This window comes from Nilaparvata lugens, chromosome X (genome assembly GCF_014356525.2).
Source record: "Nilaparvata lugens isolate BPH chromosome X, ASM1435652v1, whole genome shotgun sequence".
Lineage (NCBI taxonomy): Eukaryota > Metazoa > Arthropoda > Insecta > Hemiptera > Delphacidae > Nilaparvata > Nilaparvata lugens.
The window spans coordinates 18,379,358-18,396,540 of NC_052518.1; the positions used below are offsets into that span (position 1 = coordinate 18,379,358).

The 17,183-nt window shown below is 32.6% G+C and overlaps 1 protein-coding gene across 1 annotated transcript in view; it reads right to left on the minus strand.

Moving 5' to 3' along the window:
- Positions 1-14,539: 14,539 nt before the first annotated feature.
- LOC111045175 (rabankyrin-5) overlaps positions 14,540-17,183 on the minus strand; it is a 116,314-nt gene continuing 113,670 nt past the window's right edge. The window contains exons 20-21 of the mRNA XM_039442575.1: positions 16,285-16,383; positions 14,540-14,811 (exon numbers count right to left, since the gene is read on the minus strand). Coding sequence (XP_039298509.1) covers positions 14,682-14,811; positions 16,285-16,383 — 229 coding nt within the window. The 3' untranslated portion in view covers positions 14,540-14,681. The remainder of the gene's footprint in view (positions 14,812-16,284; positions 16,384-17,183) is intronic.

The window sequence follows — 17,183 nt, forward strand, 5'->3', positions numbered from 1 at the left end:
TGAATAAATATACACCCCACTATAAATTATATGTGTTGGGGTATAAGTAATTAGTTGCTTATTGCGTGTTATAATTACTATTAACAAACTTCATTCACTGATATGGGATTAAAGTTCTTTATAATTAAATTGGTAAAAATTTATAATACAAACAAAATTATGAAATTAGTAGATAAATATTAATGTTCTATTAAGGATAATAATAAGAAAGTGAATTTTCAGAAAAATGAAAAACAGTAAAGAAAAGAATGAAGAATAAACAGTTAGATCCATATATTACAGTATACAATGAATGTTGATAATTTAAATTCCTTCTAATTCCTCACAAAAAACTAATTGAAAATGCAATTCATAATATTTTTATTTTTATTGAAAATAAAAAAATGGAAGCAAAAAGGATTTCTTCCAACATGTATTATAACATTGTTAGCCTATACATTATAATGTATGAAGAAAAACCTCACGATGCCTATAAACGCCTTTGAGCGAAGAAGAATCCAAATCGGTATTATAGTCATTATATGCTTTTTGCAACAAGGTGCAAGCTGCAAGCAAGTTGACCAGCTTTGAGCCTTTAGCCAGTTTGTGGCGTCTGTGCGAAATTGTTGCGTTGCACAATTATGGCGCTCGTTAGGAAAAAGGACAGCTGTAAAATATGAGTACAAAGACACGGCAGGCAACTGGTTAACAAATACCGAACATTAATTTTGTGCACAGTTCGTTGAAGATCGAACAAAGAACGCTAATAAAAGAGAAAATCTGAGTAATTTTCCCACTCTGTTTTTTTTTCTCAAGTGCAAAACGCCTAAATAATGGTAGTTACGTTCACCTTCATACTACCTGCTTTTGACTTCTTCTTAGAAGTTCTCAGAGCTCTAAGAACTCGTGGATTCTCAGAATCTTGAACTCAAAATACATAAATTAAGATTCCGCACGATATTGCTAATCATTATTCATCAATATGTGTCAATTTATTAACATGTAGCATACATAATTATTCATTTAAACTTCAAAATGTGAAACTCCAAACACGGGAAAATTCAGTGTTTTGCTCTTCCATTAAAAACAATTAATTGAAGAACAATTAATATACAAATCTATAAATCTATAATATATATATTATCTATAATATACAAATTGAAAATGAAATAAGATAATAATCCACGTTTCCAATTGTATGAGAAATTAAATTTCAATCCCCAAATCACTAGCAGACCAATTTGGTAGCAGATCAAAACGTAGTGAGAGAGAACTGCATACCCAGAAATTTAGTAGACTATATTCTATGATCAAAGAAAATAATTATTAGATCACTTGCTGGATAATCAATTATCAATCTTTTCTTGAATACCAACAGAGGAGAGACGGTATACTACTATAAACCTCCTATGTTTTTCAGGTCGTTACCTTGATAACTTCTTAATTTCCTCTAACTCCTCTATTTCCGTCATTGTAACTAAAATTCCAATGCAGTGTTTCCAGCCGGAATCGGTTCCTTGAAATAAATAAATGTTAAGTATCACATCTAGCCTCATACCTACTCATAACTCTATACCATAATTTCAAACTCATGTATATAAGACAAGATACAGTAAGACACCATATCTACAAAATTGAAACATCTTTACCAATAAATAATCAGTCTCTATAGGCGTACCTCATTTACTATTACAGAATTTGCAAAACGGATGAGAAGGTAGGACTCCTGCCTTTATAGATAATTATCAGAGGTAGGCCATTATAATAACTCAATAAATGATTCGACAAGGTTAATTGCAGAGTTAATGGACTGTGAAGATCACTAGGCTATTCTTGTGCAATCTCAATTCAATCCTGTCATCGAATAGGCCTAGGCCAAGATTAAAATCGAAAATACAATGATTATCAATACTAAATGAAAACGACTCGATATTGTCAAAGCCACTAATTTTTTAAAAAAGTTTTAGGTAGCATGTAGTTCTGGTTATTACACCTTTATCAATCTCTAGTAAACTGAAAGTTCAAACAAATATTGAGCAACAGAATATATAGTACGGAAGGAGCCCTATGATTGGTTATTAGCTGTTGACCAATGAAGGTTGAGATCGACTGTGATTGGCCGAGACTGAACACACCCAAGTATTCCAAATGTTGTCGTGATCATCAGATCCGTCAAACAACAAAGAATGGAGAGAAACTTGGTAAAAACTAACAAAACCAAATGGATAGTATCAGAACAAAATGTAAAAATATATAATTTTGAAAACTAGTAAACACGAAAATGCAAAAACTACAATAAAAAGCGAGTTGGAAAATATTGATATGATAAGAGAGAATTCAAGGTCAAATTCAAAAGTAAAATTACAAGAAGGTAGAAACTGAACTACTACTGTGAGATAAGACTAACATTAGTCATGTACTAGCTAAAACGAGTCTGTTCATGTAAACAAACGAGAGTTTGGAAAACATGTTTTGACCACGCAGCTCTGTTGACGCTAGTAAGAAGGTAAACATACCAAAATTGTTCATCTTCTACCCCTCTGCTAAAAGTGTGAAACTGCTAAGTCGACACTTGTTGCAAAATTGGAGATTTCACTAGAGAAATAGACACTAAAGTGGCTATAAGAATAGAAGGAAAGCATGAAATAGTAAACCTAAAATAAAAAATGATTTATGGATCTTAAAAATAATTCAAATGCTCATCAACCCTACGCCTAGTATTTGTTTTTGTGATGCATTGTTGGAGAGCTATGAGCCCTGAAAGTGCAAAAAGTTGGATGAGAATCTGTGTTTTCATAAATCTCACACTCTCAAGAGCAGATATTGTTTGAACTATTGAAGATATCACATAACTCTCACTGAACAAAAATTGTAGGAAATTTATCAAACTTCATTTTTGTATAGGTCGTCATAACGGTGGAACTCGCTGTTCCCAAGATATAAGTGTGTAAGCAAAAAATGAAAAAATGTAACTTTGAACCACCCTTATACCTCTAGTACTGCGGGTAGGGATGAGGACTTTTGATATGTTCACTTCCTAACTAGTCTCAACAAAGCTACAGAGTAAAAAATTGGGTACCAAAGATTCCCTCCAAATTTCTTTGTCAATAAATTGAGAAAAAGTAAAAATTTCAAACTCAACAATAAAACTGCTACAACACAACGGTCAAAGGGAAAAATGCGTAGGATACTATAACAGGTAATTTTTTATTCATTCTGACATTAATACGATAATGACATGTACAGTAAAATATTGTGAACGGTTTTGGTTTTTGTGTTGTGTACCTTTTTTATGATGGGAATTACTGTTAACTGGAGTTATTGTTTGGTTAGGTAGCTTGTTAATCAATTGCCTTGAATTGAAGTGTGACATTCAAGCATTCTGTAGGCCTCTAGGCCTGTAGGCCATTGTTGTTGTGGGCACACCTCAATAGTCTGGGAAAGGCCACAAAAGTGTCACATTTTTGTATCATGAAAGTGACGATGATTACAATTGCGTGGGCCTAGCAGGTGGAAGAGGAGGAGGAGGAGGAGGAGGAGGAGGAGAAGAAAATTAGAAGAATGAGTGGCGAGAAGGAGGAGAGAGTGAAGGTAGGAAGAGGAGGAGGAGGAGGAGGAGGAGGAGGAGGAGGAGGAGGAGAAGGAAGAAGAGGACGTGGAGGAGGAGGAGAAGAAGGAGAAGAAGGAGAAGAAGGAGAAGAAGAAGGAGGAGGAGAAGAAGGAGAAGAAGAAGGAGGAGAAGAAGGAGAAGAAGAAGAAGGAGAAGAAGAAGGAGAAGAAGAAGAAAAAGGGAAGAACAGGAAAGAAGGAAAATAAGGAAAAAGAGACGATAGAAGAAAAAAGAAGAGAACATAATAAATTAAATAAGATGGGAGAAGTAGGAGAAGAAGAAGCTGAAAAAACAGGAGATCCAAAGACGAGAAGTAGGTGAAGGTGGAGTAGGAGAAAGAGAAAGCGTAGGAGGAGAAGGTGTAGGAGCTGAAGTAGAAAGTAGGAAGAGCAGGGTAAATGAAAGAAGCCAAGAAAGATAAAAAGTGCACAGAAGTAAAAAAAGTATAGAAGTATAGCAGTAGATAGGAAAATGAGAAAAAGATGAGGGTTAGAGTAAAAGACAAGAGAAGAAGAAGGAATGGAAGAAAAAGGTGACAGAATTAGAATATCAATATTAGAATTAGAATATTAGGTAAAGTATTAGAATATCAAGGTGACAAGATAAGGAGGAGTATAAAACAAGAGTAGGCTACAAGGAAAAATAGTGACACAAGGAAGAGCATGAGAAGAATGGAGTGAGGAGAAGATGAAGAAAAGAACAAAATATGTTATTAAACAAAATAAATGATAATTTATTATCGTTATGGTCTCTATTACAAATATTTCTTATAGAATTAATATAAATAACTAAATAAAAAATACTTTATCAACTACAAGTCTACTAAGGAAAATACCAAATATTATTATTGAGTGATCAGAGCTATTCTTCAATTTAGAATATGTGGTTGTGGGGGTGGTTCAAAGGTACCATTATCTGCTTCCACCCATATATCGCGAAAACTATGCATCTTACGGACATAAATTTTTTGTTCAAAATTTCCTACACCATTCATATCAAAGCTTTACCCCATATTTCTCATATTTTTCGCGATGTCCACGCCTCAATACTCAAGGTGTCACATTCTTGAATAAAACACGTTTGCCTCCAATTTTTGCTCTTTTTCGTCTCATACCTTTTTATTTCAATTATGATAGAAATCTATGCTGGTTATGAGCTTATAGAGCATTAAAATATCTTCAATTTGATGCATAATTTCTCTATTTTATGCATTTCCCCACGACTGTTGCGACAGTTTTATTTTTTCTCTGAGATGAATGAATTCTCTTTAATTTGAAGTATTATTTCACTATTTCATGCTTTTCTTCATTTTTTGTTATCGCAGCTTAACTGTCGTTAAGAGACAAATGTTAGTGACAAGACTGGATCAAAGAGATTTTAAAGAAATGAATGACGAAGAAGAGTAGATGATAATTGAGTTCAATAGTCTAATTACTATTCTTGTCTAAATTACTATTCTAGTCTAATTACTTGGTAACTTCAGAGGGTGTGTGTTCGGAAAAACTTCTGAAGAAAGATAGAAGATGGATTTTAAATTATCTTTGTTTAATAAGAATCTCTATTAGAAATTAGGCTTACACTGTTCTCAAGTAATTTATTGCAATATACTGTTAAAAAATAATTCCTGGAGTCACAGGCAAGTATAATAACTATGCAAAGTAGTTGAGGTTATGTTTGCGAAGATTGGTGAAATCAAACTCGATGAAGGAGTGTATAATACAGATGGTTACCGCTGAAGGAGTAGGAGCTAAGAAGAAGAAGAGGAGGAGGAGGAGGAGGAGGAGGAGGAGGAGGAGGAGGAGGAGGAGGAGGAGGAGAAGGAGGAGAAGGAGGAGAAGGAGGAGAAGAAGAAGAAGAAGAAGAAGGAGAAGAAGAAGAAGAAGAAAGTTGAGGACAAAAAGAATCATCTTGGAGATAGACAAAGATATCCTTGTGAGAAAGCGGTGAAGTTGCTCCCAATTGCATCACAGGTCATCCCCTTCCCTCTCAATCACTCCCCATTACCAGTAACCCCCCATTACCATCCTTCCACTTCAAAGAGAAAGCCTTGTCGTCTACTACTTTACATCAGGCTTCAAATTAGAATGAGTCATCGTTTGGCCATTTACACTTTTCACGTATTGCCAGACTACCTATATTATATGAAAAAAATAATAGATGAAAACATAGTATTAAACAGTAACCAATACTTATTCAAGAGTGTTTTCATCCATAATTTTCAAATCGACAATATAGAGATTCAAGAAATAATACCAAATAATATAAATGCGATACCACATTAATTGGGTAATTTGTAAGTTCATTCATTCATAACCAGATGTAAATTGTTCAAACGATTAATTCAGCCAAAAATATTCAAACTTGAGAGTTTCGGCCTCTTGACGTGAATAGCCTTTGAAATTTTTCCATAAATACGTAAAAATCGTGCTTTTTTATTTTCTCAAGAGTTTCGTGAACGACACATCCAAACATCTTTGAGCTCGGTAAAGAGGGGTCAACTAGATTTCGAATATTTTCCTAACTTACTCCTGAAATCGAAGATTTTGTTTTAAATTTTTGCTTCCAGCCAGATACTATGAGTATGACTAAGCCAGATATTAAAATCTGGTACATCGATGTAGCCAGAGAGTATTGAATATAACCATAAATCTGAGAGTTCATAATGTATTTTAAATTATTCTCTGGTTGTAGCCAAAACGTTTTTGGGGACCTGTTTGATCTATGTATTCAAACATCGTTTCATAGGTGCTTTTAGTATTATCAATTTTTCTTTCCAACAGTGAAAAGTGACCATTCCTGCACTGATTACAGAACGCAAAGAATCACTTTTCCGCTCTAGTGTGCAAAGTATTACTTTCCGTACTCTTAATACTTTACGTATTATCTTGCAGCCATCCCAATCAGCTGTTGACATTGTTGGTGTGTATTTTGAATGCGAATTTGTCCTATCTATATTTTTTCTGATTTTCGAATAAATAAAAATGAGAACTCATTAAATTATACATTTTTAATATTAGGTATTAATTATTCATTATTTCAAATAATATTTTCTTCATTCATAAATTGATTGGTTGAAAAATTATTTAGAAATTAAGATTTTATCAAAATTAATCAAATTTTCAAATTAATTGGATTAATTTAATATATAATTTGAATAAATAATTGATTATTAATTTTCAATTGGATTATCAAGTTTACAATAAATTAAAGTTGTTATTAATAACAAAATTATACAGACGTACATTTGATGGATTTCAGCCATCATTTTACCCATAACTAACCACTTCTCATATTCAATGGTAACTGTAGGAAAAATTTAATGTGAAATACGTGAGTAAAGTTCCTCTGCTGCACTCGAAAAACCATTCCGCCCTCGCCTACGGCTCGTGCGTAAACGTTTCTTTCGGTGCAGCAAACTGTCACTTTGCGCACTAGTTGCACAAATAACTATTCCAGCTTTTACTAAAATGACTTACTTGAACATTAGATTCCAAATTTTGTAAGGGTTTGTATTTGTTTCACCTGAGTACGGTACTGGAGAGTTTGTGACGGAGTAGCCTTGAAATTATTTCCAAAATCTACGGGGTTTAGAGATTTCTTACGTTTTCAGTTTTATTGAAACCTATAAACTATAAGCTATAGGTATAGTATATTTTATTGAACCTCTGAAAACTATAAGCTATGACTTCAAAAAAACCCCGACCCACCTATTCGTGAGACCCGCCTTTGGCTCTCATACTTTCTTATCGCCTTGACAGGTTTCACCTTTCTCCAGTTCAGTTTTATAGGATTGATTAGGATCAGAGGATACTAGGATATATTATTATATTGATTATATCTGGTAAGAAAGTATTTACATTAAAGTTATAATTAATTACGTGAATCTAATATTTTTTATCTTGATTATACGGTCATGATCAGGATCATTTTGGATAATCGACTTTTGCATAAGTAGTTTTTTTAGAAAAAGTGCTGAATGTTTTACTTCTCAATGTTGTACCACAACAATACGCAATCATGTAGCGCATTAGGAAACGCACTCTTTGATAAATGCGTTTATTTTTTCATCAAATTGTAAATCTCCAAGAAATTTTATTTGATTACATTTTTTCCAGTATCTATTCAAGTAACTGATAGACTGATTGACTCACTATAAAGTCGGATAAAGGCAATGTGTAGGTGTCTTCTTAATGTTGCAAATCGCGCAACAATCGAAAATAATGGATATGTTTCAATTTCTTCGGGCCGAATGAAAAAAATTTCAATGTTCCCTATTCTTTCGTAAAATAACATTGATTTCTGCATTGAATTACATTGCTCTTACCAACCAAAATCGGTTGCAAGTAGAAAATAGTTTATATAGGTTTCACTCTTTCTGTGAGTTTGAATATAATGTATACATCAACATAAATAAGAGAAAGAAAATTGAAGAATCTATTCCAGTTAACGTATGGTTAGTTAGTGGAATTAATTACTAGTTGAAAAATAACAAAATGTTTGTAATTTGAATGGAATAATCCATTTGGATGAATTGTCATGGAGTTCTTGCTCCATGAGCAAGGGGATTTCATGCAGGTTTTCAGAAGTTCCGGCTATAGTAGGCCTATATAATATATAATATTGATATTTATCCATTCATTAATTTTTCCGAAGTTATTCTATATGGATTAAAATATTTCTTTTTTCAGTTTCCATCAATTAATTATTCATAAAAATGAATTATTATTCAAAGTATAAATTTAATAAAATAAGGAGTGACCTATACTTCTTCTATCATCATGTTGGCGAACGTGTTCACATGTTTTCCACTTTTGATGGTTGGTTGCATTATTGGAGGTTCGGTTCGGCATGTGTGGGGCTGTGGACATACCATTAGTCTGGCAGAATCTCTATTAGATGGATGCAGTGGGTTTATTGTACTTATAGGGTAACTCAAGTACTGCACTTGAACACTTTCTTCGTTGCAGGAGGTGTATTAGAGAACACCATTTAGTGAAAGTTCGCCGCGTTCTCACTAACGGTAACGCGAGTTCGCCACACTGCTATTGTTTTATGACATGATAACATAGTAAAAGACACGGCTAGCACTATAGAACTTGTGTGAAGATAGATATAGTACCACATACACTCCCAGCTCTTCCTATCTAGACAATAATTAGTGAAGACGAACTGCTAATAAATTACATGAACTGCGAATGCAAAAACGATCAGCGACGGTAAAAACTCAAATATTATCCAATCATGTTTTTACTATTTTGATTTATATGGGTAAACATTAGATTATTTTTATCTTCTCTCTTTTCACATTTTTCTTTACAATCATGTAAATAATTTGATTATTTTTACTGTGTAAATGGTTTTTGCTTTCTTTCCTTTTTTGTACTATATTTCATAATGTAGATATTAAGTTGATTTGTTGTTTCAGTTACTTGTGTAAATAAAGCTCTTCATGGATCTCTGTGAGACTTTGTACGTTATGAAAATGAATAAATAAAATAAACGATTTCGATGTAGAATAATATGTACAAGTACAAGTAACAACGAGTATAATCTCAGTAATACAGAATAACTTTACTATACTAGCTCGACACTCTATTAGTCGAAATTTTCTATTATATTGATACAAAAATATATCATGAAATACTAATTGAATCATTTACCAGAAATAATTTCATGATTTCAAATCATCTCATAATCTCAAATAACATAATTTCAGAGTCTGAGTACAAAACGTCCTAGAAGTATATATATGTACGACTATGGGATCTATGTGTATCATTTATATACCGGTAGCAATATAAACTCAACAGTGTCTTATAATATATTCCTAAGGGTGTGTGGCTCTCATACAGAGAGCGATCAGCGGTCAAAGCGGACTTAGGAGGGTACAGATATAGAGGTGTCCACAAAATATATTCAATAAAAATGAAAAAGCCAAGTATGTAAAATAGTTTATTGAATATTGAATATAATCTCTATAGCCTTCAAAGACCGCTGCAACTGGGAACGCCTGACCCAGCACACACGGTATTGGACGAGATTAGGTGGGCAATCGATATATATGTGACTAGTGATATGATATTGCCAGGGCCGGTTGTTAATCTCAAAACATTCAATGAATCAACATGTTGGAATATTCATTCTTTGTTCTCTAAATGTGTGTGATTGCATGACGAAATTGACTAAGTATTCTACATTATTGTAACTGACCTCTAATGTACAGACAGTAGAATATTGGAAAATGTTTTTTCTTCGATACATCTTCTGGTACTATATCCTGTGACCAGAGATTTAGAGTGTGTGCACATAGAGAGCGGACAGGCGGTCCCAGTTGCAGCGGTCTTTAAAGACTATAAATATTCTATATTTAACATATTTTTAAATCGTTCACTAGAGGAATCGATCTACCAGCATCATCAAAGTTCCAAGTACTGTAAACAGAAGCAAATAGTTGTCAAAAATGTAATTCTGAAACGGACAGATAGGATATTCCCTTACTCCTTATATTTCATATTTCTATTGATTATGATTCAGTTTCTAATAATATTTAATATTGTATTAGCCTGATATTTGTCAATAGTTTTTTCCACACAACGGTACTGCAATATTATATTACCATAGGTACATTTCTCAAAATTTAAAATATTTGGGTCAAATAATGGAATATGATTCTTCATCAGGATTTGGGAATGCGAAGGACTGTACTTAACGTGAATAAACAAACTAAAAGCACAAAATTGGGAAATAAAAGGATACAGAATTGAAATAAAACTAGTTATAAGAGAAGGATACTGTGAAAAATTATCAGAAAGCATTGCCTAACTAGTTCTAGGAGTGGATCCGAATAAAGTAATGTACGATTGTATAATAATTGGTAACATATGAGCTTTTGCAAGCTTCAGTTGGTGGAAATTGCATGATCGTAGTCTGTGGGCGCGACTTATCGTCATGGGTTTCTGCCCACCACTTCAACACTGTCTGGCATCTGGCATCATTCTCACAATACTCATAAGCTAAGAATTTCTACAATAATTCTCATGCACAATTCCATTATTCACTCACTCGGGTCCAATTGCAAAAGCTTATTTATTCAAACAAACATTTAAACTAGAACATTGGAGTAAGGCTTGTTTTGGCATAAAGCCTCTTTATTTAGGATAGGAATTATACTGTTAAACATATGTATAACAAATTTCATAATATAAGTAATGAATTCTTTATTTTTTATGTGGCAAAGTATGGGCACGAACTACAAATTACAACAATAAAAAATTATAGGGAAAGTTCAAGAAGAACAGTTTGCTATTGTTGGTTCAATAATGAATACCCTAATAGTTTGTTGTTGTTGGTGGTGACAATATATGAGTCTTTCATTTATACATTGAATATTTAAAATATAATATGATCCATTTAAAAAAATTAAAACTGTTCCATTTCTGTTGCAAGTGATTTCTTCACATTTTATTCTGAACTGAATTGTAGGTCAGAATTCAAATACAGCCAGGATTTGTAGGTACCCTGAGAGAGGCTTTGCCAGTTATTTTTTTAAATGTGATAAATAAAATTTATTTTAAGAAATTAAATCAAAACAATGATTTGACGTCTTATTTGAATGTTCAGCCCGAAAAATTGCTTAAAAATGCCTTCAGTAAGAAATGTATCTGAGAGTGGTAAACTTGTATTGGACAATGTCTAATAGAATTATGACATTGGAAGAAGTTATCATTTCCAAGAAGTTTAAACGTAGTGAAACTAAATATGAACAAAATGACAAATCATTTAAAAGTTTGAATCTCACTATTCCATGATACACTGTAAATCTTAAAAATTTTAATAACTCACTTGGCTTATAATAAATTGTAGCGTTTATTGCTTTATCTACGACCATGTTATAATGGAAACATCACATCTCAATCAATCACATAACAGGGATCTTTTCGCGATTGATTTTCAAAACTATAGTCTACTATAATGTGAATAAGCAGCGACGTGAACATTATAACACGGTTTCCTATGCATCAACATTAAATCACATTTACAAAATTACTTTCACTGAACTTTTAAATTGTAAAATATTGTATTTGAAAAATGTTGATCCAAAGATTAAAAACCAACTTCTTAACAGACGTTCTATGATATAATTATACATAGAATTGAAATTGGAAATTAACGCATTGATAGAAAGAAAATAAACAAAATAATTTTTCATAGGTTGAATAGTTTATTCCGAAAAAAATTAAGAATAGGCTAATAGAAATATGTTTACAAAATGTCTTAGCCATTATTGACATTTGGCATTATATAATATTGGGAACTATATTAGACTTCTGAGACTGAACTCCCCAGAAAGCTTCAATGAGGATCTGACACAATATCAGAGCATATTATGACAATAATTTAAGTAGCTTTTGCAATATTTGGTCGCTCCATTACATGTTAATAGGGCGTAACTTTCTGTTCAAAAATATATACCCAGTGAGATTCACTTCAAATTGTCAACATTCCTCATAAAGAACATCAATGATTCCCATCTAATCAATGCTGACAGTTGAAAGTTATTGAAGAAACTTGAGAAATTGTAAAAAAATCCACTTTAAATAAAGTAAAATGTTTTTTTAATAAAATAGATTTTTTGACAATTTCTAAAGTCTCTTGAATCATGGAAAAGTTTCACAACATCAATATTCACTCTACAAACTTTATTAAAAGTTATTTATAGTCATTTATAGTGGGGTGTATATTTATTCATTGAATTATCTTTGCCTATTGAGAAATTATTCAATGCAAAAAACTTCATTGTTTTAATTGTTATAGTATTCTAATTTGTAATTCAATTGTTTTTGATGAATAAATTTGTTTTGATTTCCACTACAGAAGCTGTTTGTAACTGGGGGAAAAAGTCTGCAGTTGTAAATAAATAAGCCAGTACACAATAAAATAGTATTATTGGGAGTGAGATTGATGTAAATAATAATGTTAATATTAGTAAATAACCCAGTAGGTATCTACAATAACAATGAAAAAGTGAATAAAGTAATATTGGGAGCGTGATTGATTAGACAAGGCCAGAGCCTCACCTCGGTTACTCGACTCGCCTCCTCTCCTCCTCTGACTTCAGGCCTCCTCCTCTGACTCCTACCGGAAGCTGCTCATTTCAAACACGAAAAGCAGCACTACAGTGCGTGCGATCTCTTTGCAACATTACCGTTCTGCAGAGGATATTCATTGTCAGTTCATTCACTTTCAATGCTTTTTTAACGCGATGGATTCTCGATTCGATTGGGCAATAATTTTATTTCGATGTCACTGTACGCGGATACGCGTGTCTGGTTTCGGTCAATGAATTATGCCAAACGTGCTAGCGTATATACTGTAGCAGATAACCATAACTGTGTGCGAATAGATTACAAATATTGTATATCTATCTCGAGTCACAGTATTGTAATTTTTCAATAATCCAAACACTGATTATACAAATTAAATTTGAGCGTTAGCGAATTCTCACTTTTGACTTACTGAAGGCCAAAGTCGTTGTCCGTCTGTTTTGTATGTTCTACAATAACTTTAGTAAGAATTGATCAATCAGCTTCAAATTTTGAACAAGTATTCTTCAAACCTTTTCACAGGTCAAGTTCGTTGGACAACAAAATTGACTCAATCCTTCGTTCTTTTTCAGGATATAAAAATAATATGGGAAGTACATAAAATTTGTTGTGATTCATCATTTAGTCAGCTGAAGAATTCATTGCATAGAATTACAACAGTTTTTCCATTCATTCATAACATCAGCTGAGACTTTTTGGAAGCTATCACACAGTCAGACCTTCATGCACTGACATAATATTATTTCAGCTGGTTAATATACAACATCATTTAAAACTTTTACATAAAAAATTGACACGGGTTAAGATATCAATGTGCGGTTTACGCCATTCATTTTTTCTTGGAAGTCTGTATCAATATCATGCATCAGATGACCACCTTCTCATAAAAAATTGAGTTGGATTCATATGAGGGACAAAGATGTTGAAGCGACAGAGCAATTTTCAATTTCAAATAGGATCCCCAATGAAACCTACTGTCAAATTATTCTTGTAAAAGGAATATTTAGTTGTTTCCATAATATCACCTAGTTCTGCATAATTGGGAGTTGCGGGTGCGGGTTTCAAAGATCACAATACAACAATTTTAGAGCAAGTTCTTCAAGCCAGGGGGTCACTAGTTTGGGAATAATTGAAATGCATGATAGTTGAAAGGTAGCAGTTTATTCATGCAGTGATTTGGTTACTCTGTAGTAATTAATAGTCCAGTTATTTTTATGCCTTTGGAAATCCAAGGTCCGTCAGTATAAATGTTACACTGTACCAAATTACATGCGTATACTGATACAAAGGTTAGTAACCTTTGTGAAATTCAATATTAAAATGTCAACATTCCTTATAAACAAGTTCAATTCTTCCCATTCATCCAATGCCGGTAATTCAAAGTAAATCTCACAATATATGAGCAGATATAAAAAAAACAATTATTGAAAAAAATTACATCAAATTGAGAAAATAGAGTCTCAATATGTATTCAAGTATTGGTCAAAATAGAAATTCCTTGACAAACCCAGGTAAAAGAAGACAAGGGGCAATGGACTATGTGAAATAAAAATGTTGAAAAAAATTGACGGTTTCAATATCCTCAATTCATCTAAAATTATACATGCCTATAATAATTATTCCTATGCAACTTAATAATGATGGGTTACACAGGAATAAAAGATGTTCAGGTTATCATCTGTGAGATTGCTCGAATGAACAATATTGTACATTTTATGTACAGCAACTCAAAATGACGTCTCTCGCAACTAGGACAACAAGTGCTAGAATATAAAGTTGGTAGCGGAGTTTTGTAATTCACAAACTCAAACATTTTGAATAGGACTTAAAATAACGTTCAATTTTATAATATATAAATTCTTTTAATATTCTTATAATAGGCAATAAAATATCAAATATTTTAATAGAACATGTATATATAATGAAATATTATACAAAATTTAGTAGATAACCACAGCTGTACTGACAGGCCTTTCATAATATACTTTTTAGGCACATCTGAATTGAAGGACATCGAGACACACACCACAGACACGAACAGGTTTATTCAGGTTGAATTTCAGTATGGGCATTTCAAAACTTGAACAGCTACTGCAAAGTAATCTTCCACAATGGCGGCTGTAAAATAAATAAATTAAAACGAATGTTATTATTCCAAAGCAAAATAATTAGTTTAAACATTTAAATCACCACAGTTTACCTCAATCACTCAGTATGTGTATGCCAGAACAAAATGGCGAACCGGTCGTTTTTGTACAAAATTACAAAAGTAAATTAAGTACACAATGAAAATTATTTGTGATCCCCTTACAATACTATCCATCCACGTGTAAGGTGAACAATATAAACAAAGCAAGATCATTGATTTAAATGTACCTATACAGTATTATATTGATTATATTGACTAATGACAGTCAGATAGCCGAGTTGACTAAGGCGTTGCACCCTTCAGTCTGCTAGTGCTACCTGGTAGCGAGTTCGAATCCCGCCCAAGTCCATCGAACAGGCATGGACATTTGATCATCTCATAATTCACCCACGCACTTCCCATTCCCATTATCCACGCACAAGAAAAATACTCATGTGGGCATCATCCGCAATAAAAAAATAATACGTCACTGTAAGCAGTACACTGCACAAAATGGCATGCAGTTTGTACCAAAGTAACGCTAAATGGCCCTTAGGACAAGTTTCATTTGATGCAGGGTCGAAATAGGATAGCCCAAATCATGTATCATTGAAATTATTCAATAAATTATCCATACTAGCCAGGAACTTGCCAATTACAAGCTATATGCAAAACATAGAGCACCTTCTATTAAATAACACATTATACTCACTTTCAGATTTCTTCCAACTACCAGTGAACGACTATTTCAATTACAACGGTGAATAATGTAGAATTCGTATATTCTCGATATTTTCTGTTTCAGTTTTGTTAGTTCAGTAGTGAACAAGATTACTACGTATATTCTATTTAATGACTCCTTGTACAATTATTGTATTGTGTACATCTCATTATTGTAAGATTTAAAACCTGAGGTTATGTATTATTATTACGTTGACATTTCCGACAGCATTGTTTGTATGCACTGAAGCACTGAAGGAAGGAATAAAACAATTCTTATTCTTATTCTTAATGGTGGTCGGGCTGGCGACCCGAGTGGGACACCAGCCGGCTGCCAAAATCTGGTGGACAAGCTGATGACCATAGTGTAATGAGAGCAATAAGAATGCCCCGTGACTAGCTCGGACACTGGGGCCTAATGCATTACGAGCCTCAAAGTTTAAGAATTGATAATGCACTTCTATTTCTCGACGAAAAAATAATTTGTATGTAGCAATTTATCTATAAATATTCGACTGACTAAAACACTAATACAGAGAGATTTTATTCAGTAGATAAGGAAGTATTATAGTTAATTGATTCAAAGAGCTAGTTTACAATCATAAAGTTTAAGAATGTAAGAAGGACTCATACTGTTTGGTGAAAATTTATCTATTGCAATCTACATTTAAATATTCTACTGACTGAAACACCAAAAAAGGGAAATTTCATCAATCATTAAGTAAATTTCCAATAATTATTACCAATGATGCTTTCTCATTGTGATTCCAAACTTTGTTCCACACTCCAAACAAATGTCGCCTTCCGCCCATGGTGGCTCGTTAGACAGATGATCCAACAAACTGAAAAATAAGATTATTCAATCATTCATCAAATCAATCGACTTCAACAAACAACCAAACAGAGTCGAAAACAGAGGAACAGACTAAATACAATGCTTTTCTTTTCCCTGACTTGAATAAACTACTCAAAGGGCCATAATTCTTCTTGAATTTCTATAATAATTAGATTGTCAAGACAAAAGGAAGACGACGCAATTAGAAATGAGTAGAATTATTGTTCAACAAGATTATGATGACTCCCAATCATTATGTTATCCTATCATTAATTGCACAAAGAAGGACAATAGAAATTAATAATAAAATACGAAATTTGATCAATGAATTTCAGAAAATCTTTAAACGATTCTTACTTAACAGAATATGTGAAAAGTTATGAAATTACCTTCCGATATAATTTGGATTTTGTTCAAACAACCAACGGTTGTGTCTCGTTTATGATAATCTTATTGGTTTCATGTATTATACTCACGTTCATTTTAATTTTCACCATTTTTAAATATGCATTATAAATTCAACTTCTTATATATTCAACGGTGGATAAGTATAAAAGCCAAGTATTTATATGACGTTCATAATTAAATGAGAAAATACATTAACAAACCTGCTAAACGTATAGCATGGTGCAAGATATAAAATAACAGTACTATTCATAGAATGGCATTGCACGATATAGAATGACAGTTCTATTCATAGAATGACATTGCAAGATATAGAATGACAGCACTATTCATTACACATTATAACTTAATATAAATAAAATGATAGAAGTTACAAGACCAAATTTTAAAAACGGATATACA